Source organism: Pseudoliparis swirei, chromosome 7 (genome assembly GCF_029220125.1).
Source record: "Pseudoliparis swirei isolate HS2019 ecotype Mariana Trench chromosome 7, NWPU_hadal_v1, whole genome shotgun sequence".
NCBI classification, from domain to species: domain Eukaryota; kingdom Metazoa; phylum Chordata; class Actinopteri; order Perciformes; family Liparidae; genus Pseudoliparis; species Pseudoliparis swirei.
Window position 1 is genome coordinate 5,365,495 of NC_079394.1, and position 21,372 is coordinate 5,386,866.

Below are 21,372 nucleotides of genomic sequence, written 5' to 3' on the forward strand. Positions count from 1 at the left end.
CGCGGAGCGAGCGGCTCCACTCCGGTGCTCCGCCTCCGCCCATTACTGCGAGCAGCTTTATCACCACTGAGCCAACGTGTAATCGTCCACTCAGCTTAATTGTTATAACCGCAACATAAACCCCCCATTGAATACTGTTCTAATGCAATAATAATACGTAAGATAAGATCATATAAAAGGCCATAAAGAATACTTTAACAATAGCAGAGGACATTCAACTGAACTCAAATGACTCACATTCTAGTCTCAACAGGAAGTTATTCATTGCCTCTCCATGAAACTCTTCTTTCAATGAAATATCATTTTTCTGAGAAGTTTGCGTTCCCTTTAATTCTCCCTCCTTGCTGTTGTGCAACCTCACAACTACATAACAAGAGGGGTCTTATCTATGTGTGTCTTGGTGTGTGCTCATCAGTAATCACTGATATTACTGTTGTGTCACGACTCAAAAAACAGGACCCAAAAGCACGACTCCAATGTTCAGGGCAATCAAAAGGATTTATAAAAGAAACAGAAAATCACAGCTATGCTGGAAAAAGACTTGAACAAAGTACAAAACAAAATCACAACTATGCAGGAAAAGTAAACCAGGACAAAAGACTACAGACAAGAGACAAGACGATCTGACACAAGACACAGGTGAGACACAGGCTTAAAATACATGAGGAAATGGGGAACAGGTGGACACAATCAGGGGTGGAGCAGACAATCACACTAACGAGGAAACACCGGGGCAGGAAATAAAGTTTCTGAAATGAGAGAGGACAGATACTACAAAATAAAAGCGGACATGGAAAACAGGACTTAAACCTCAAACTTAACACAACCGACGAAACATGACATGTTGCACACATTGCAAAGACTGTAGAGCTTTATCAGTGGGACTTTAGCTTTACGTGCATGACCTTCAGGTTAGTCTTGTTCTCTATAAGAACAACCTCCAGTCATCACAAGTCAGCCCAATATGTTACAACACAGCTACAAAAGCCGTCTCTACCCAGTGAAGCATGGAGCTTTAAAGGTCGTATTTGAAGTCAGTGGATCTGTGCCATCCAGCAGTCTGTCTTCCAGCCCAGGGGAAGGCACAGCCTGCTGGGGGGCCACACACCGGCTCTCCATAGTGCTGCGAGTGAGCTGTTCAACCACGGCAGGCTTTTTCACAGCCAACCGTTTGAGCTCCTCCCCTGAGCACTGTGTGCTTTCCTCTCCAACGACAACAGATCCGTTTGAGACTATTGCGACAGAGCCGCGAAAGAATGCTGCAACGTCCATCACCGGTTTAGAAACAAAGAGAGTTAAAGGGGAAACCTCTCTGAAAGGACATAGGCAGTGTATTGCAGCCAGGAGGAGAGGCCGGGGTTTGGGATAAAGACGGTGAAAAAGAATCAGCAGCATAGAGCCAAGGAAAGAGATACGATTTGGACTGAATCCTAAGTACATTGTACAAAATATACAATATATATATAAATAATAAAGCTTTCAACCCTCATGCAAGGCTGCATTATAGTAGCTTGATGCTCATTGGACAATAAGTCAGCCAGGAAATGGTACCAGAGTCGAGGCCAATGACAAGAATAGCACAGAAAAGCAGCAGGAAGAAATCCTAAAAATAGTAATACCAAATGAAAAATGATGTTTATGGAAAACTTTTGCTTGTGAAAGAAAAATATTTCACAATTAAATTAGATACTTAGTATTGACTGAAATATGTTAAACAATGCATAACAGATATTGAGTATTTGGTGTTATTTGCAGGACATTGGACTTCAATGTCAAATATTTAGCAGTGAGACATGTTTAAATTTGAATTGAATGCTTCATCAAATAAGTATTTCATACTACACAATGTATTGCCCTTAAAATACTCTTTAAGTTACTCAAGTGTATATAAATTATTCTACACATCCACCTGCATGTCGAGGGGCTTCTGGCTTCATGTGCTGCTGTATATTTACCGAGTGCCTGAATTAGAGGGAAACAAACATAATGACCAGTGGGAGGAGCACAAAAAAAACACAAGTCAAAAGGTCGAGTCACATTTTTGAACATTTATTTTGATGAACAGATTGAACACAACCCAAATGACTCCATCTGATAATAGTACACTCGAGGAACGAGGGCCTCAGGGGGACACCTCCTCAACTCCAGCCTCACGGGGGCCCAGACGACTGTACAGAAGCTCTCCTTGAAGAGGCTGCCAGGCGGGAGAAGATCACTGATGGAGAGGGCGGGACTAGAGACAATGGCTTTTAGAGTTCACTTCAAATAAATCTGCATGAGCAGGAAGCAAACTGTGAACATGATGGCTGTTAGGGATTGTGTTAGTAGGATTATGCATCAGCTAATTATCGTAACAATATTTTAGTCAGGACACCCGTTGCGATGGTCATAAGTCACAACCTGTGTGCAATGGGGCGATGATAAAAAGCATCCCTACATTCTTTCTGAATGCACTTTAAACCATTCACCTTCAGTTATGCTTCATTATTTGCTTTAACATCGAGGAATATCTGCATAAATACATAAACCTCCATCCGAGTAAGTGCGGGTGAACTATTTCAATTTCACAATGTGAGAATTTCCATGGAAGAAACAGAAACAAACAACATAGAGAGAACGTCTGAAATGCAACTACAGTGACAAATTATTTTGATACAAGTCTTAATGTAAAACACAAAGCTTAAAATACAAGTTTTTTTCTCTTGGAAAAAGCCCATAAAAATATCTGTAATGTAACAAAATCTGGCGTTGAGCCCCAAATCACAGGCACAACCCAGTCATGCAAATCTCCCACTCAGTCACAGGTTTTAGGATGAGAACAAACTGGTTTTCATCTCAAATAACTGCGATGTCCCACGTATATTCAGCTCTGTGACTTTAACACAGTGTGATACAAACATGACGGTTAAATGAAAAAGCTGAAACTACCAAACAAAGACAGTGACTCAATGATAGATAATACTACACATTTCCCCACAAAAGACTGCTTACAAGGAAGATGCCGGTCCTTTCCTGCGCACCGTATTCTCATTCTAATGCAAGCGTGGCTTCAGTCGAGCAACTCCAGCAGAGGGGAGCAGACTCCGAATGACCCGCAACAAGGAACGCAAACTGAACAGGCCCGCCCGAGGCAGCCAAATGGAGTACTGTTGACATCAGAGAGATGTTTTCCAGTCCAAGAGCTCCTATAGCGAGGGAGCACTGCTGACTGCTTTGAGTCAGAGGTGCCCGAGTGGGTCTCTGGTCCAGTCCACCTCCACACAGGTCCTTCAGGAGCGACTGCGGTCTTCTTGCGTGCCCACCAGCATTTTACTGTACAGCTTCTGCTGCTCTTCTTTGAAGGTATCTTTTACCTTTCCTCTCTTCAGTCCTCCGTCCCTACAAAAGAGTTGGAAAAAAGTGACGACAATTAAGCGATTATTACAAATGTTATGACACAGCAACAGACATGATATGCAGTGTAGATGGCAATACATTTTATATTATTACTCCTACTCAGGCACATACACCCCTAGTGGTGCTCAAGCACCTGCCCTTTTGATAGCTAGATATATACTTTATTAATCCCCAAGGGGAAATTTTTCATCACAGTAGCAGCACCAATAAACTAAACACACGAGAATACAATATAAAATATAAAAAACAGGGGTGAAAGATATAGATGTATACAAGTAAAATATAAAATACAAAATGAAGTGTATATATATGTTTATAAAATGAAACATATATGTATATACAGGACTGTCTCAGAAAATTAGAATATTGTGATAAAGTTCTTTATTTTCTGTAATGCAAATAAAAAAACAAAAATGTCATGATTCTGATCATTTCAAAATCAACTGAAATATTGCAAGCTTTTATTCTTTTAATATTGCTGATTATGGCTTACAGCTTAAAAACTCTAAAATCCTATCTCATAAAATTTTAATATTTCCTCAGACCAAGTAAAAAAAAAGATTTATAACAGCTGAGTGTTTGTCAAGGCTCAGGAAACCCTTGCAGGTGATTGGTGTTCATTAGACAATTCAAGTGATTTGTTTAATACCCTACTAGTATACTTTTTCATGATATTCTAATATTTAGAGATAGGATATTTGAGTTTTCTTAAGCTATATATACACACACACAAACAAATATAATACAATGACTGTGCAAAGTATACAAAGTAAAATATAAAATACAAAATAAAATATATATGTATATATATATACAACATATATGCATACACAATACAATACTAATGACTGCAGTTTAAAATTAAATATAAAAATATTAAATATAGACAGAGTGTGCAAAATGCAAAGTGTGTGTATGTGTGTAGTGTAAATGAAAATGAAATGTGTGAAGTGCAGATCAACATAGTGTAAATATGAAGTTATTATTACAGTCCTGGATGAGAAAACTGCCCCTTTTTCTGGAGACAAATTGTTTCCTCACTAATCAGTATTTAATAAAACATACTTTCTCTGTCATCAATTCTTTCCAAATGTATTTTGATATCTGATGGGGCATTTCTTTTATTTTTTTAACATGAGTACCCGTTAGCCAATCAGAACTCTTGTGCTGTCGTTGCCATGTAATAATTCATATTTATTCATAAGCAAAATGTAAGCTAGCCGTCTAATCCTGCCAAGAGGAAACGCAGGTCGAGGACCGCAGAATTAGTGTAATGCTGATTATGTTTCAGAATTTTTTTGGGCGATGGGTGCCCTTTTTTTGGGTTTGAGCACCTGCCCCCCAAAATGTCTGTGCACGTGCCTGCTACTACTATTATAGTGTTTACTTTACTACTTTATGTTTACTTTACAGAAGCTTACACTGAACAGCAAACTGCATAATTACTGCAAAAAATACACAGCTCAGTCTAAGCAGTCACGCTACATTAATACAATAATGCAGATTGATTTAATTGCGGTATGTCAGCACGCACAAAAGCAGGGCCTTGGAAACAGACACTGAAACATTAATGCAGCCATAAACAATCTTATTAGATACAACGATAAAAAGGCTCTATCATATAAAGCTGTTTCTAATAATTGTCATTGATGGGGAGATAAGATGAGAATATTAGACCAAATTAAAATATTGAAAAGATTGTGATTAATACCATAACAGATAATAGCAGTGACTTGTTGCCTGCAATCCCATATATTCTGAAAGAGCTTCAAATTGTTGCAAACTGGTGGCTGCAGTAACATTTCAAATAAAAATGTCAAAGGAAAGGAATGATGAGTTCCATAAGTAGTCATCTCATCAGATATGCAAAAAAAGGCCGACATATTTTCATTAATATCTTACTGTAGGCTAATACTAATATTAATGTTATTTGTTAGGTGTTCAAAAAGCTGGGCAGGAACAAGCTGGTAAAAAAGGGAGCCATACAGATGTTCAATTCAGTTTATTTATTTGTAAATGTTTTATTTATTACCATAATAGATAAATATACCAGTATCGTATCGTACTTGTGGTATTGTATCGGATTCTGGTATCATATCCTAAGTATCGTGACATTTATTTTAGGTATCATATCCTAAGTATCGTGTATCGTGACATTTATGGCAGGTATCATATCCTAAGTATAATGTTGGTATCGTGGTATCGTATTGAGCTGAATGGGCGTTCTTACCACAGGAGGTCGACCAGTCCGCCTTGCCTGGCGATGGCTGCCTTCACACGATTGGCAAACTGGGAAGCATCCTCACCCTCCTGGTGGAGAAGATTTAAATAAATGTAACAAAGGTAAACAAGTGGTCATAAGAGAAAAATAAAAACACTTGGCTATTATGAACTATAGAAAAAGAAGTAAAAAACAATTTTCATTGGATTGAATAAACAATTGCGTTGTTCATGTTTATGGATCATCAATCATAGACAGATGATTTGTCGGGCAGCCTCGAGTTAACAATGGAGTCTCACCTCTCTCGACATGGGAGGAAGGTACCACACACTGCAGACGATGGCCCAGCTGCTCATCATACGCAAAAGGTAGCTGACCATTCCAAACTTGCTGCTGTTCCAGAAGGCGTCTCCAAATCGGGGGTCATACTGTGAGGATCAAACAGAACGAATGATAGACACCAGTGTAATGTTTAACAAACTGTTAAAAAAGAATGTTCATGGTTCAAACAAAGACTCACCTTAATGGCTACAGGGTAGACTGTGGCACCAATCTCAAAACTGCCCTTCTTAAACATCATAACTGATGTGTTGTTAATGCAGGTACCTGAGAATGTAGAAGAGCCAGAGACAAACACATCAGACTGGGCCTTTTTCAGAAATGTCTTCATGCATGGAGCTTGAATGACGATTGAACAAACTCACCTTCTGGGAAAATGAGAATAGGCAGTTTAGATTTATCTTCCACATGGTCACTTAATCTGCAATACAAGGTGTGTGTAGGTTATCATTAAAACTGTCTTCCAGATTCTGAAGACACAGAATTAGACATCACATATGAACAATTTAGCAACATGAACTAGAAAAGCGAGATTTTGGTTACACAAGTTATATGAAAAAAACTCCAACAGATTGACACTCAAATACAAAATATATTTTTGAATGTTGTGTGTGTGTATATATACAGGACTGTCTCAGAAAATTAGAATATTGTGATGAAGTTCTTTATTTTCTGTAATGCAATTAAAAAAACAAAAACGTCATGCATTCTGGATTCATTACAAATCAACTGAAATATTGCAAGCCTTTTATTCTGATTTATTGCTGATTATGGTTTACAGCTTAAGAAAACTCAAATATCCTATCTCTAAATATTAGAATATCATGAAAAAGTATACTAGTAGGGTATTAAACAAATCACTTGAATTGTCTAATTAACTCGAAACACCTGCAAGGGTTTCCTGAGCCTTGACAAACACTCAGCTGTTATAAATCTTTTTTTTACTTGGTCTGAGGAAATATTAAAATTTTATAAGATAGGATTTTAGAGTTTTCTTAAGCTGTAAGCCATAATCAGCAATATTAAAAGAATAAAAGGCTTGCAATATTTCAGTTGATTTGTAATGAATCCAGAATGCATGACATTTTTGTTTTTTTAATTGCATTACAGAAAATAAAGAACTTTATCACAATATTCTAATTTTCTGAGACAGTCCTGTATATATATATATATATTCTGAGGGGTAAACATGTAATAACTAAAGATGTAATACAAACGACGGTTGCAATGCTACCTTTTGGCCACCAGATGTCTGTCTTTGACTTCCGAGCGTTCGAACCAAATGTGTGGGCAGGCCTTGACCATGGACCTCTGAATGACCCCCATCAAGCCACCTTGGATTTGCCCAACCTGACGACACAAACACAAACGCTGTTCCGACCGACAGTCAGCCGCCACGGAAAAAGTGACGAGTGTCAACGTTTCTGTCGGTTCCTGCCGAGCAGCCGTGTGATGACGTTACGTGTCGTGCATTACCATAGCATAGCAGCCATCGCTGGCCAGGATGATGACGTCAATAGGTGAAGTGTGGTTGGCGACACAGATGCCTCCATTCTTGGGTTTATTCTCACTGGAACGGTTGGACAGAAAGACAGTTAGGCTGCGTCTCGAGCTGCAACAATGTCAGCAGGTGTCAAAATACACCGATAGTGCACAAAATGACAATGAACAAAGCTACGCAAGTGTTTTATATTCTCCGTTAAAATATGGGTCTACTACAACATAATAAATATGTAAAAGGGTTTGACCCCCAGAGCGTGCAGGACATGAACCTACATATTCCAAAGATAGTTACACTATCAAAAAGAGAGAGAACAACACTTCCTGTCACGGTGTGACCTGTGTACTTTTAGCCCGAGAGAAGAGAGGAGTGCATGTTATGACACGCCAGGTCTTCAGTGCAGACATTCAGAAGGAATGAGCACTACTTATTTACCAGTAGAGACTTCTTCATAATGGTGTCTCTTGTCTGTCGTATAAATTGTTATGGATAACAATATTTTTGATTCTATGTATCCCCAGTGTGTCACATGCAAGTGACAATAAAATATCTTGAATCTGTTATTAACCCTTGTGTTGCCTTCGGGTCAATTTGACCCGATTCAATGTTTCACCCCTCCTGTCGCCTTCGGGTCAATATGACCCGATTCAATGTTTAACCCTCCTGTTACCTTTATATTTACTAACATATTTTACCCTTGAGGTCAATATGACCCCAGCTATTAAAATCTCCAGAAAATTATTAGAATTAATACTGTTTTCCAAGTTTAAGTGTGAGGTACTTTATGTTTGTTTGTTGACTCCCGAAAGAACACCGACATTAAACATTGAATCGGGTCAAAATGACCCGAAGGCGACAGGAGGGTTAAATATCGAATCGGGTCAAAATGACCCGAAGGCAACACAAGGGTTAAAAGGACAATATTTCAGATTATTTTAAGTGTCCATTACTTTTCTAATTCATAATACTGCACATTAATGACACGGAAAATCTAAATCCTCGTGCAAATAAGAATCTAGGAGTATTTTCATAATCTCACTAACAAAATTCCTTTGCTCTGTATCTCAGATGTAGTTATAACACATTCAGTCAAGCCTGCAGTCACCAAACACCACACCAGTTGTTCTTAACTACAGTTGATGGGCAAATACATAAAGCATCAACTTCCTCCTCCACATCCTGCTGCATGTGCCCATCCTCTCTACACAAGCTCCATTTATTATTTCATCTGCCGTTCCTCTTAAATTCTAACGCTGCGAGTTCAAACACAACATCACAGCCTGCAACACGCACTTTGATCATAACACAGCTGAACCATCTTAATGCCAGTCATACGAGTGTTTGAAGTAAACAAGAACGCTGTAGTCCTCATCAGTACTGCTGGTAATACAAGGATAAACACTTAAATGAAGTCTGAGTGCAATCAACCAATTACTTGAGGGAACGACCATCTTCAAGAACAGCTCACGCTTCCAACTAATTAATTGTATGGGTATCTTCAACTAAGTCATAACCTGCTGTAAATTCACTTTGGTCACTGCCTTGTGTATATATTTTATTTCCTCTGTATATTTAGTATTGTTATCGTGTTTTATTTGTATCTTTTATTAATGCTCTAATGTGGACCGATGCTGTAATCCTGAAATTTCCCCTCTGTGGGACTAATAAAGGAATATCTAATCTCATCTAATCTAAAGAAAGAGTTGGTCAGAAAAAAACCCGGATGAAATAAAAAAAGACCACCTCATTAGTAAAGTAGAACATAATATTTCCAAATAAAAACAATGACTCATGTATACAAAAGGTTTATGGCTGAAAACACAAAAATACCTAGAAGATCCAGAACAAGTGGGAATTGGAATTATACATTATAATTGAAGATCATTTATTTGTGTGAAAAAGAACCTTGTGTGGCATTTTGTTGGAGAAACTGGGTAAAAATAGGAGACAAATGAACAATAATAAAAAGGGTTCTGGAAAAGCATTAAAGAAGGAAATCATAAAATACATGAGTGTCTGTCTCCTTTGATCAACTGTTATTTGTGTTAGGCTCTATACCGAAAGTTATATGTGGCACGGATCTGAGGTATATACTGCAGATACTTTTATTGATTGCCAAATGATATGAACTGTGAACTGGAAGGATGCAAAACCAGTATCTTCACACTTTTATACGAAGGTGGACTTTTGGTACATTGAACAGCCGTGTTTAACCGAGTGGGTTGTTGTAACAAAACTGTTAGTAATAGAAGTGTTATTATATGTCTTACACTACCGTTCAAAAGTTTGGGGTCACTTAGAAAGGTCTTTATTTTTCAAAGAAAAGCACTGTTTTTTCAAAAAAGATAACATTAAATTAATCAAAAATACACACTATACATTGTTAATGTGGTAAATGACTATTCTAGGTGGAAACGTCTGGTTTCTAATGAAATATCTCCATAGGTGTATAGAGGCCCATTTCCATCAACTATCACTCCAGTGTTCTAATGGTACATTGTGTTTGCTAATCGCCTTAGAAGACTAATGTCTGATTAGAAAACCCGTGCAATTATGTTAGCACAGCTGAAAACAGTTATGCTGGTGATATAAGCTATACAACTGGCCTTCCTTTGAGCTTGAAGTTTGAAGAACAAAATTAATACTTCAAATATTAATCATTATTTCTAACCTTGTCAATGTCTTGACTACATTTTATATTCATTTGATAAATAAAAGTGTGATTTTTCATGGAAGACACGAAATTGTCTGGGTGATCCCAAACTTTTGAACGGTAGTGTACTTTTGTGGCATGTTTTGCTTTGTTAAAAATAGAACGTTTTATAAAAATCCCTAATGAGTGTAGCTGGACTGAGCGTGCCACAGCTGTGTGTACAGACACCGGGGTTCATGTGCCTGCTGCATGAGGATGAATGCAGACGGTCTAACCTCGGGCTCGCTCCCTTTCATGCAGACACTCCGCGTGCTAACACGCCCGGGTTTCTCTTCTCCAAAGAGAACTCAGTCGTCATTATGTAACATCACATAGACCCGTTTCCTGTCACAGCACGGGCATTGCTGCAGATCATATTTGAGAAAGAAGAAGAACTGGACCATGTGAAGAATATGAGCAGTGTTTGAGTGGCTTGGGTTTTTAATAAATAAGATAATCCTATGTTGATCGTGCAGTGGGGACATTTACAGGATCGGGGTTATTATTTTCTACAAATGTATGAGGTCTAAAAAAAAAAACAGTCGCTTAGGTAACTTCAGCTCACATGTTCATGTCATTTGGAAAGCTACGAGTTGCAACATGCTTTCTCTTAAAAATTTCTCCTCGTGTCACATTTATCTGGAAATAGGATTTGCCAAAATCTCAATTCTTTAGAACATCGAATTTCAAGATTACATTTATACTATTGAGCCAACTTTTTGTTTGTTTGCGAAATGTATTTACTTCCACAACAGTGAACATGTGAGTACGAGTATGAGAGGTGTGTCCAAATTAAACGGGATGTTTGTGATGTCAATCGTCAACGGTGACTCTGCCACATTATTGTAACCGACTTTTAAGGCTTTTGAAGAGCATTAACTAAATGCTAGACATGTGGCTACATGTGATAAGTTATTACGCAAGAGGAAAACAACAACAACTAGAATGGGCACTCGGTAGAGCGCATACCTTCTCATATCACAAGATTGGGCATTGAATTATGAACATTTTGGCATTAGTTGCATGCCAATTGGATATAAATTGACCGCGCTATGGCAAAAAGAAGATGTTGACCTTTCCATGACCTTGACCTTTGACCCGATCGATCCCAAAATCTAATCAAATGGTCCCCGGATAATAACCAATCATCCCACCAAATTTCATGCGATTCGGTTTAAATAATACGCATACAAATAAATAAATAAATAAATACACGGCGATCAAAACATTACCTTCCGCATTTTCAATGCGAAGGTAACAAAAATGTCAGCGAGAACTTGAGACATATTATTAAAAAAGGCAGGAAAAAAAGAGGAATTTACCAAAACGTTCAGCAACTGCAGGAAAACACTGAAGCAGCAGTGTTAAAAAAACTAAACAGAAGCGCAAATCAACTAGCAGCACCTGACCTGCGAACCTTTATTAGACGGATCAGCTGATGACAGAGTCATCGAACTGGGTATTGTCGGAACATGGCAAAGAACCTCCATGTAAGGAGGAAAACATTGCATATTATTGTGGCTTATTAGCCCCCCAACTGTCATTGTGTATGGTTTAAGGAAGCCAGCCTCGCTCCTATGACTCATTGTATTGCGTCCATTATTTCCGCTGACGTCATAACCACAAGTCATGATCCGACCTGATTAGATCACCTGTCTGTGTGTTTGCTCCCACATGTGCGTCATCTTTCCTTTTACACAATATTTCTGATGGGGATTGTTTTCTAGGAAGTCCACTACTGCAGTGTTCAAATAATACAGTCATACGAGGAGTCAGAAGAAGACCATTTGAATCGGAGTTTATACCCAATTAAAGTTAGTGGTCGGGGCGAAGGTCCCTTACCTGTCGTGGTAGGTTATGATGGCAGTCAGAGCTCTGACACAGATTCTGTAGCACATCAAATGAACTTTCTGACTGAGGAAGTTTTTTAACCTGCAAAAAAAGGGCAAACGAAAGCATGATGTACTTTGAGCGCAAGACGGCAAATCGATTCATTTTGGATGATTTAAAAACACATCGGCCGTCTTACCTTCCATTTGGCAGCAGCCCAATAACACATGTGAGGAACACAAGGAGGCCGACGCCAGTGAAGGCAAGCGTCACCCTGAAACACAAACAGGTCGGTCACACACAACTCAGGGTTCTTACACATTTTGAGCGATGAATGTCCATGACCAAACTGAAATCTCGGTAAAAACATGAACAATTTAGAACATTGTGCGTATTGAGAGCGTACGCCGGCTTATATTTTGAGCGTTTTTCTTTAAAAAACATATTAATTATTTCAAACTCGCCGTAAATGAACATGTGATTATAACAAATTTCCATGACTTTTCCAAAACTTTTATGATTTAAGTTTTTTTCCATGACTTTTCCATGACTTTAAACCAAATGTCCATGACCAAACTGAAATCTCGGTAAAACATGAACAATTTAGAACATTGTGCGTATTGAGAGCGTACGCCGGCTTATATTTTGAGCGTTTTTCTTTAAAAAAACATATTAATTATTTCAAACTCGCCGTAAATGAACATGTGATTGTAACAAATTTCCATGACTTTTCCAAAACTTTTATGATTTAAGTTTTTTTCCATGACTTTTCCAGGCCTGGAAATGACCATTTTAAAATTCCATGACGTTTCCAGGTTTTCCCTGACAACTCTATAATGGGGAATATGTTAACAAGCAACATCACTTCTGTAAAACACAGATTGGAGCATTCCACTTTTTGGGTTTCACACATTTAAACTAATTAGTATTTTACTGGCATTTAAACGCAAGCCTTATACATAAAAGTTCTCCTTCTCACCACTCAACAGGTAAAAGTCATGAGGGAGCGAGGTTCTGGTTATAAATCAACATGTTCACACTCCTCTGCCACCCCTCCTGGAACACAGACTTGCAGGAGGGCATATTAGGAGATGATAAACCCGGCCAACAGGCTGCCTTAATCTGGATGAACCAATCATCCAGGTTGGAGAAGGTGATGATTACATTGGACATGGATTAGAACAAATCTAGGGAGGTGATGTCTTCGAGCTTATGAGTAAGACATGTCCCTATTCAACGAGACAAGAACGAGAAAATCCATAAACTGAATGGAAGACTTGAACGAGGTCCGTCTGTGCCACGGTGGCCTGATTGGTTTTCCCCACTGGTAATTGGAAGTGAGCCAGTCAGACTTGGTACAGAGTTACTGTCCCTGTGACCCTGGATGAGGAACTCCCTCTCCAACTCACTGCGTGTGCCAACACGTAGTGGAACTTTTGTGTTCAGTAGACGCAATCCACACGCAGTCTGCCCAAATCTATTCATTCCCATAAGTAGGATGCAGACTAAATTGCCTGTGAATGTGTAGGCCAGCCCTGCACTGGACCCTACTTCTTGTTGAATGCATGCTGGGATTGCGTGTGGCTCCTGTGACCACAGGTCATTGCTCTTTGGCCGCTCTGGCTGTGTTTTTGTTGGCTATCCTTCAAACGTCCATGCGCAGTTGGCATAATTCAACTGTGACTCAAGAGTCACACCGCCTCACTGGGTCGATTTGTACGGGACGCAGACAAAGATACTGTCCAGTGTAACGATGTTGAATCGCTGCATTGGGTGGATGAACTAAACTGTTTTTTTTTCTTTACAGGTTATTATTATATTACGGTTTATTAATCAAAACCAAAAGCAGAATTTAGTTCAACACAAAAAACACATTGATGTGGAGGACATGCATTATCTGCTGCGAATGGATTCAAGAGCAGAGTTTTAGTAAGAGGAGCTAGAACTGACTGACACTGGCGTACTTGTCCAACTCTTCCTGCCATGTCCTCCTACTTCACTCGTGGATACCAACTGCCGATTACAGCCGGCGGCTGCTCACAGTCCTCGTGCCGTCTGTGATTCTACATCCGATAAGGTTTTTGCGATAATTAGACCGGTGTTTATCTTGATCGATGGGCAAAACTGCTCGATATGGTTACTAGAACTCAGGTGCACGTACTCCTACAACAAAAAGAGGTTTTCAGGGAGATTATTCAACAACAAAAGAAGAGCTTCAAATGTTTGGTTGAAATGATAATGGATTCGACGAACAATCGTCCGGACGACATGTTAAAGGAATTGCAAGATCTCAAAACGAGTATTCAAAGCACCCAGAAGGAAATGGATGACCTGAAATCAGCCAGCGTGGATCAGCTGGCCGTGTGCGATAGAAAACAACCGAACATCCAGGAGAAATAACCTTGTTATTGATGGACTGGTAGAAACTGAAAACGAAGGATGGGCTGAGGTGGAGGTTCAGATACGTCGATTAAAAAATAAAATACTAAAGTTTGGGAGCAACCGTGAGTTGTAGCTGGAGTGCACACATCGAACGGGACCAGACCGGTCGTCGTCGAGTTCCTTCGATACGAGGACAAAGTAGCTGCTCTTCAGAATGCTAGACGCCTAAAAGAAACTAACATTTTTATCAGCGAGGACTTTACGGAGGCTGTCGGCCAGAAGAGGAGGGATCTCATGCCAGTCATGAGGGCAGCGCGTGAGACGGGGGAGATTGCTCATCTCTCACATGACAGACCGAGAACACATCCTCCCAGAAGACAACGACGCGGTGAGAAGACCACAAACCCTGTGAATGAGTAGAGTCATTAAGCCATACTCCTGCCATCTAACTTTTTATTGCTCAGTGGTATTTTTTCTATGGGCTGAAGAAATCTTAATATCCCAGCCTGCTGATAGCTCATGTAAACATCTGTAGCTTCGAAAAATAAGATCCATGAATTAAGTTGTATGATGCAACTAAACACAATTAGATCCCTCATTTGAAAACACAGAACTAGCGGTTGATGGATACACACTGTTCAGGAAAGACCGGAACAGATATGGGGGAGGCGTGCCTCTTTATGACCAGAATAACATTCCAGTAAAAGTGTGAGGTGATTTAATGATGTGTGAGATAGGCACTGTGGCTACAAGTTCACCTGCCGCAAACCAAACCTATACTTGTGGGTTGCTGCTATAGGCCACCGAGTGGAGTGCAGATATGTCAATATATGTCATGCTTAGACTCCATTTGTGAAATGTTGGATAACTCTAGGGATGAAAACTGTGAAGGGTTTTTTGTTTTACCTAATAGCGCTTCAAGGAAAACTAAAGTCCCGAAAGCAGCCTGTAGGATAACACGAAAGGTCATACACACTTTCCCAAGAAGTATCTTTTGTGGAGGATGTAAAGAAGGCCAACGGTCAATAGTGTGTCAAGAGGATTTGGCCACTCAGTATATTCACGGAATTATTTACGGAAATTTTCTGATAAACATGCGCCATTTAAAATAACAACTGTTAAGGGAAAATGTGCCCCATGGGTCAGTAGATTTAAAAGCACTCGAGTCATGATGCCCCGGAATGAGGAAAAAATAGCCACTGAAACATCTGGTTTACTGTCTGATAGGAAAACATACTGTAAATTAAGAAATCACGTAACTAAACTGAGCAGATGGAAAAAGAGAGAGTATTACCAAGTTAAATTAATGACTCAAAGAATGACGGGAAACAAATATGGAAAGTATTAATGATATAATGGGTAGGTCCTCACATAATAAATAATGCTACTTTCCTCACTAAACCAGTAGAGATTGCCAATTACTTTAATAATTACTTCATGAGTAAAGTTGATCAGAAAGAACTTGATACAAAGTAATGGCTCCTCCTCATGCACAATAATTGAGAATTCTATGATGACGGATAAAATATGACAATTTGATTTTGTGCAGGATACTTCCCCTGATGGAGATAATGTTGTTGTCTCTGCCTAATGATAAACTGGCTGGTGTAGAGCATCACGATGGTAAACGGATTCGCTTCTGATCACATGTCTACTCCAATTTGTCACATCTTCAACAAATGCTCAATGTACGGTGTATGCCAAAAGGTGTGGAAAGTGGCGACGGTGGTTCCAATACCAAAGGTCAAGAAATCCGCCTTCACATGTGCAAATAGCCGTCCAATTAGTATACTCACCATTTTGAACAAATTATTAAAGAAAATCGTTTTCAAACAAATGCTGAATTATTGTATTCCCGTATAAACTCATTACTAGTTCCTCAGCATGCATAGACAGTTTCACTCAACAGCAACTTCCCTTGCCCAGCTAAGTGATGACTGGCTGATACAGACGGACAATAAAAAAATGGTCGGCACAGTCTTGCTTGGCTTAAGTACTGCATTTGATGCAATAGACCATGATAACGGAAATTTAAAGTTGTGGATTCAGCATTATTATCTCTCTGAGAGATCAAAAGTCTTCATAATATATTTTACTTAGACTGTAGATATATAGGTTCCACAAGGGGGGTTAGGGGCTTAGCCCTCTTACTTTTTATCTCCTTTGCTTTTTTTTGTCAATTAATGCCAAAATGGTAATGTATGCAGATGACAACACTGAATAAATATGCTTCGAACAGACCACCATTCTGAATCAGGATCTGGAGAGAGTGTTTGATTGGGTGAAAGTGAACAAACTAGCCCTGAACATGTCTAGAACTAAGAGTATTGTGTTTGGCTCAAGGAATATGCTCACTGGTCACTCACAGCTTCACCCGTCAATGGCAGGCTCGGCTATAGAACAGGTCAAGAAAGGCGTAGGACCAACAACCAGTCGTTGTCAGTCGTGGCAACATTGACGCATCAAATGGGTATGGGTGGGGGGGGGGTGGGGCCTTGACCAGAGCTTTGCGCTTGCTTATTTAACGTTCTCTATTGTTTGTCAGGTGTTACAGTCCTTGGTCTTTGTCACCTGCTATACTGTCCATTCATATGGTCAGCAGCTGCTAAGAAGGACATAAATAAACTACAACTGGTTCAAAACCAAGAATTTGTCATTCAAAAAAACAATTAAAAAGGCGAATCTCAGGCCATTAACCACTTGGCATTCTCCATCACTTTTGTAGTCATCTGATCTTTCTTTGTAAAAAATACTGATGTCCTGCACAATATACATCCTAGTCCTCGACTGTACTTTATTTTGTATTATTCTGTTTGTACTATTTTTAAACTGTTTGTTTCACATGTTTTGCATGTGACACTTTGTCCTTTCTGTGGACCCCAGGAGGATTAGGGGCCTCTAAGGCGTCAGCTAATGGGCATCTAGTTAAAAAACTAAACTACTTGTACATGTGTGAAGTATCCATGGGCTTTGTCTCAATGTGTGTGCAGAGGTTACCCAATATAATATAAAACTAGAATGGGCACTCGGTAGAGTGCATAGCTTCGCATATCACAAGATTGGGCATTGAATTATGAACATTTTGGCATTAGTTGCCAATTGGATAAAAATTGACCGTGCTATGGTAAAAAGAAGATTTTGACCTTTCCATGACCTTGACCTTTGACCCGATTGATCCCAAAATCTAATCAAATGGTCCCCGGATAATAACCAATCATCCCACCAAATTTCATGCGATTCAAGAAAAGTTTGACCTTTTCATGACCTTGACCTTTGACCCGATCAATCCCACAATCTAATCAAATGGTCCCCGGACAGTAACCAATCATCCCACGAAATTTCATGCGATTCGGTTTAAAACTTTTTTTGTTATGCGAATAACACGCATACAAATAAATAAATACACGGCGATCAAAACATTACCTTCCGCATTTTCAATGCGAAGGTAACAATGTCTGTGTTGGAGGTACGGCTAATACCTGAGAGGCAGCAGGAAGCTGTAGCGGATCAGCAGGCCCAGCCCCCAGAGGACGGTCAGCCTCAGGCTGATGTAGTGGAAGTTGTTGTTGCTGCGGGTCAGCAGATTCCAGGACTCCAACTCCTCAGCAGAGAACCGCTTGGTCACCTCGTCGTCCATGATGCTCGCCACTCCTCGCCGAGCGAAATAGAAGATGTCAGACATCTCAAACTCGGGGGCCGAGTTCAGATCTCTGTTGCTGCCGCGCCGCCGGATCTCTTTGATCTCCTCCTCCAAGGAGGTGGGCTCCTTGGCAATGATGGCTGGAACAGTTCAGAGAGAAAAGAAGTCAGAAATACTCGTCTCTAAAACAAATGCACCGATCGAACATGCGCGCAGTTAGCTTACTTACCATTCGAGTAGGGTTTGTACAAGAGGTGATTGTTTTCTTTCGCTCCTCTCTCTATCCTTAGCGTGGCCCACTACAATGAAGACAGAAATGTTTGTGAGAATACACAGATCTTCAGGATGCTCAACTTTCTTCATTAACAAATTAAACAACCACAATTGCTCACACATCAAACTGTTGTTTATTGTGAATCTGAAACACAACGACATAAAACATTTAGAAAAGGAAACACGGCCACGATGTAACAAGTTTATGTAGCAACCAACTGACGCTGTAAGCTACTCGTGGTAATATCGATCTTTTTCAAATGCAACATACATATTTTACCTTTGAGAACCAGTTCTCAATTTGATTTTATTAAGTTGGGAAAGCAATGTTTAAGTCAAGCCTGATGTGGCCGTCCTTACACATAAAAGATTGATCCCAGTTTCTGTACACAGTGAGGCAAACAGCTTATTAATGAGTAACTGGTATTTGATCAGTACTCAGCGTCTGCCAATATCCAAAGCTCAACTCTCTGTATTGTTACCCGGACTGAAAGGACGGGTTGGTGCATCACTAACTGAGAGGCACGGAAAGGAAACAGTGTTCTAGCTGTAGGACGAGGAGAGGGGGAGATCAGGAAACTCCAGACTGGGAGCCGTTGGATACGTTTCCCTCTCAGAACATAGTTCATACCACAGCACAGTGGGACGTCCAAGATTTAAGTGCACCAAAAAAGAATAGTGTCATAAAGTTAAAAGCATGATTGTAAGTATTCTCAAACACGGTAATAGTAGGCGGCCAGGCAAGTTGAAAACACTGGAATTTGCTTGAGGCACTGGCAAAAAAAAAAAAAGAGTGACATTTCTTGCAGAAGTCATGCTGTTAAAAACATGTATCTCTAAATCAAATTATTTTCAAATTTATGTAGACGCACACTTTTTATGACTTTGGGACAATTTTGTGAGCAACTATGTTTCAGACACACGACGACAGCCAACCGTCTAAACAAGCAGACGATTTGAAGACTAATTGCATTAAGCCGACAGCAGTGGTTTCTGCATTTGATGAATTGCTGCATCAAATGCTTGCATTATAAGTCATAATTACTCAAATCAAATGAGAACACAAATTATTAGCATGTCAACCATTCGTTTTGCTTTTCTATTACAGCTGGGGTACCTTTAAATCTTGTCGTGACAAGTTGAAATACTAAATCGTATTCACAAGCAGCTGCAGGTGACAAGATCCTTTGGCTGGAGAGAGGAGCCCAGGGAGCAGGAACAAAACAGAGCAAATCCATCACGATAGCATGTGGCTCCAGAGCTGCATGCCAACAAGGTGTTTACCTCGTTTCATACAGTACAGGTGAGGGACTGCACCACAATTAACTTGAGCTTAAGTGAGCAGAAGCACTTTGTCACAGCGATGGGCTCGCGGCAACACAAACTAATGTTGAGCAACAAATTGCAAAAACAAAATGCCACTGCATGCGAGATCCTGGTTGTACACCTAATCAAGCCATTGACTAGCTTTGTTCTAATTCTTTTTTTGAATTCAAAAAGCCTGCAATGGAAACCTTTGCAAGATGACTCTGTATGTCTTGACTTTGCTGGTCGGCCGTTTACTCCACCTGGGTGTCTTCTCTTGTCGTTCAACTGTTTGCAAGTTATATATTTCATTTAGTCTGTATGCTTTTACGTTGTGTCTCTGACATGTTTTTATTCTGTCCATTTTAACATTGTTCTCCCTTATTTTATTTGCTTTGTCTGTCGATTGTAATCTTATGTTTTTAGGTTTGTTCGTAACATCAGCATCACTGGGACTACAGATGAAAAATAGCCTCTTGGCTAACTCTGGCACATTTACTGAAATGTTTTCATCAATGTGCACTGTCCCTTATAAACCATTATTAAAAATAAATTAAAAAATGACGCATTCAAATAGTACAAACCAAAAAACATTGCTCCAGGTTCGCAGTCTTTACTGCATCTGTCCGTTGACCTTTTCTCTGTGTCTCTTGGTAGTTTCGGCAATCATGAGCTAAGAACATCTCCTGTATCTCCCGCTGGACCATTTATTTCTGGCACAAGACCTTCTCTCAGGGGTCAGACTGGTAAGTGACGACCGCTTTTACTTGTGAAGATACACGAGAGAAACCAGAAGGAGTAAAACTGGAGTCTAATGGTAAATCTTAAACTGGGCCTCATTGCACAATGCAGCTGATGCATTACCGACATCACTGGTTACTCAAACTCATTTCTAGAACGTAAATACTGCATGTCAGTAATATTACAGGCTGTCGGCGCAAACAAGTCTGTACCAACGGTTTCATCAGTTACATAACATGGGGAGAATGGCCCTGCGGCTGTTGTGTTAATCTGTATCTGACTGATACGATGGCCACTGGTTGGATGCTAAAGACAAGCGTCACACCTGAAGCTGACCAATGTCCTGAAATTCACATGTGCTGCCGGCAATTATTTTATTTTTTACTTACTCTTACTCAACCAACTACATCCCTTAAAAGTGTCATTGTATACAGGTAACTACTTTCCAGAGCCGAAATGACAGTTTAACTGTAAATGTTCCTTCAGGGCGGACAGAACGAACGGCAAAAGCAAACACAGCTCATCCTTTAAGAACTGATATGACAACTTTTACTATAAATGGTTTGTTGAACCACAGGGTGTTTTAAACCTGGAGACACACTTCAATGCGTATACCGTGCTTGCGCTCCATCTCAGCTTCAAAAGTAATCGAATGACGATGAACACAAAACCTCAAACTACAGTTAAAACCGTGTCCTCGTTTCTTTAAATTAACAGGAAATAGTGAGCCACGATGCAGCAAGCCTTACCTCAAAGAGCTTTAATAAGGTTTTCATGTAAAGACGTCGGATGCCAAAGGACAGCCCGAAGATGGCCGGCACGATGATGAAGACCAACAGCAGGGTGAACCACACGGTCAAGGAGATGCCCAGCAGGATACACACCAAGTTGTCGAACGGGTTGAAAAAGAGCTCCATCTTGTCCAGTTGTGGGGGTGTGGGGGGGGGGGGGGGATGCAATCTATTAAACTGTTCAAAATAGAGGGCAAAGCAGATGGCAGCGGACGACAGCACTTCACCTCCTAGCCCCAAGTGGCCCTTGTCTTTTGTCAG

General features: G+C 39.9%; 1 protein-coding gene and 1 long non-coding RNA gene across 3 annotated transcripts; one reads left to right on the plus strand and one right to left on the minus strand.

Moving 5' to 3' along the window:
* Positions 1 to 2,028: 2,028 nt before the first annotated feature.
* On the minus strand, positions 2,029 to 21,252 carry LOC130196287 (glycerol-3-phosphate acyltransferase 4-like). Its single transcript, XM_056418274.1, has 12 exons — positions 21,070 to 21,252; positions 18,231 to 18,300; positions 17,841 to 18,141; positions 12,179 to 12,253; positions 11,992 to 12,081; positions 7,433 to 7,526; positions 7,191 to 7,306; positions 6,322 to 6,377; positions 6,138 to 6,223; positions 5,917 to 6,045; positions 5,627 to 5,706; positions 2,029 to 3,378 (listed from the first exon to the last, which is right to left on the minus strand). The coding sequence occupies exons 1-12, from the start codon at positions 21,235 to 21,237 to the stop codon at positions 3,270 to 3,272; spliced, it is 1,374 nt and encodes a 457-aa protein (XP_056274249.1). The 5' UTR covers positions 21,238 to 21,252; the 3' UTR covers positions 2,029 to 3,269.
* On the plus strand, positions 18,309 to 21,126 carry LOC130196289 (uncharacterized). Of its 2 annotated transcripts, XR_008832221.1 has the most exons (5): positions 18,309 to 18,977; positions 19,383 to 19,577; positions 20,006 to 20,096; positions 20,237 to 20,325; positions 21,038 to 21,126. It is a non-coding gene; the product is annotated as an uncharacterized LOC130196289 (long non-coding RNA). The 2 variants fall into 2 exon arrangements; XR_008832220.1 differs by having other exon boundaries at positions 19,383 to 20,096.
* Positions 21,253 to 21,372: the final 120 nt, after the last annotated feature.